At 65.4% G+C, this 1,410-nt stretch overlaps 1 protein-coding gene across 1 annotated transcript in view; it reads left to right on the top strand.

Annotated features, from left to right (window-relative positions):
- EMIHUDRAFT_225894 (hypothetical protein) overlaps nucleotides 1-274 on the top strand; it is a gene marked incomplete at both ends in the record, with an annotated part of 2,624 nt that extends 2,350 nt beyond the window's left edge. The window contains one exon of the mRNA XM_005789554.1: nucleotides 20-274. Coding sequence (XP_005789611.1) covers nucleotides 20-274 — 255 coding nt within the window. The remainder of the gene's footprint in view (nucleotides 1-19) is intronic.
- Nucleotides 275-1,410: the final 1,136 nt, after the last annotated feature.

The following is a 1,410-nucleotide window of genomic DNA, read 5'->3' as shown; positions in this document are numbered from 1 at the left end:
TGGCATCACTGCCATCGAGCTGATGTCGATGAAGCCGCCCTGGTCCTCCCTCTCCTCCGTCTTCGACATCATCCTCGCCATCGTAAACAACCCGCCGCCCGAGGCGGAGGGCTCGCCCGTGCTGCGCGACTTCGTGAGGTGCGCGCTCGTCAAGGACGCCGTCGCGCGCCCCTCGGCCGACGTGTTGCTCAAGCACAAACTCGTCGCCGGCGCGCGCAGCGACGCGCTTGCGGCCGTCGTCAAGAAGGGGGCGCCCAAGATTGGCGCGCTCTAGCCGCGCGAGGACCCGCGCGCCCACCGTGCAGGGTGTCGAAATGCTTCCCCCGCGCTATTGGAGCGGTGTCTAGTGTGTTGTGAGTGCGTACCGTGGCGCTGCAGCACTGCTCTGCGTCCGGTGCGCACGTGTGACGTGTGTGGCCACTTACTCATCCTCTCAGTGCGTGCTGCGGTGACTCCTCGGTATTCCGCGATTATCAGACTCCAGCTATTATCCTAAAATCGCTCGCGCTCAGGCTCTACGGACGGCGTTCTGGGGCGGGGAGGAGGTGATCGCTCCGCGCGCCCACCCCGCACGCACGAAACTGGCCGCTCATAAAGCACTACTTATTTTCCGAGGCCACGCGGCGCCCCTCCACAGCCAGCCTACCCTCCTATCGCGCCACTCGAAGCCCCGCGGCCGCCTCTCGCCTACCGCGCTGCCCTCGCCTGCCACCGCACCGCCCGCGCTCCAGCCTAACCAGCTCTGCATCTCGCAACACACACTTGACAGGGACAGACCAGGCGCAGGAAAAGGGAGCGGGGCCCGAATCCAAGGGACCACCCCGTCGGGCGGAGGAGCTGTGAACTCAGGTCCATCAGGAAGGCTGCTGGCTCCTGACTCATCCCCCAAATCCCCCACACCTTGGCGGCCTGAAACCTTACCATTCCGACACCTCACACACACCCCTCCCCTAGGGCTAAGCAGTGCGCGAGCCCACCCGACTTCAGGCGAGACGTCGACCACTCCTCGGGAATAGTTCTGTCAGTGGCTGCACTAGACGCCCATAGAGGCGCGCGGCGCGGGCAGATGACTAGGGGAGAAAAAGCGGAGAACCTAGCTCGCTGGGAGATGTGCGCAACCTAAAGACGGGAATAGGGGAGAAGTGTCAGTGTGAGGGGAGGGCGTAGGCTGACGTTTTTGCCTTTGAAAACTGAACAGTTTTTTTTTCCGCGCGCCCACGCCGCCGCCGCCGCCGCCGCCGCCGCCGCCGCCGCCGCCGCCGCCGCCGGGCCGCCGCCGCGGCGCCAACAGCGACCTGCCTCACGGTCCACCTGCTCCCCGCGGCGATGAGGAAGCAAACAACTCGTTAGATAGGGACAGATGACGCTCCGAGCGGATGATTCTTGTGGTTCTGAGCCGCCTCCCCCCCC

The sequence above is a fragment of the Emiliania huxleyi genome, assembly GCF_000372725.1.
Source record: "Emiliania huxleyi CCMP1516 chromosome Unknown EMIHUscaffold_127, whole genome shotgun sequence".
Taxonomy (NCBI): Eukaryota; Haptophyta; order Isochrysidales; family Noelaerhabdaceae; genus Emiliania; species Emiliania huxleyi.
This window is presented reverse-complemented; position numbering and strand designations above follow the sequence as displayed.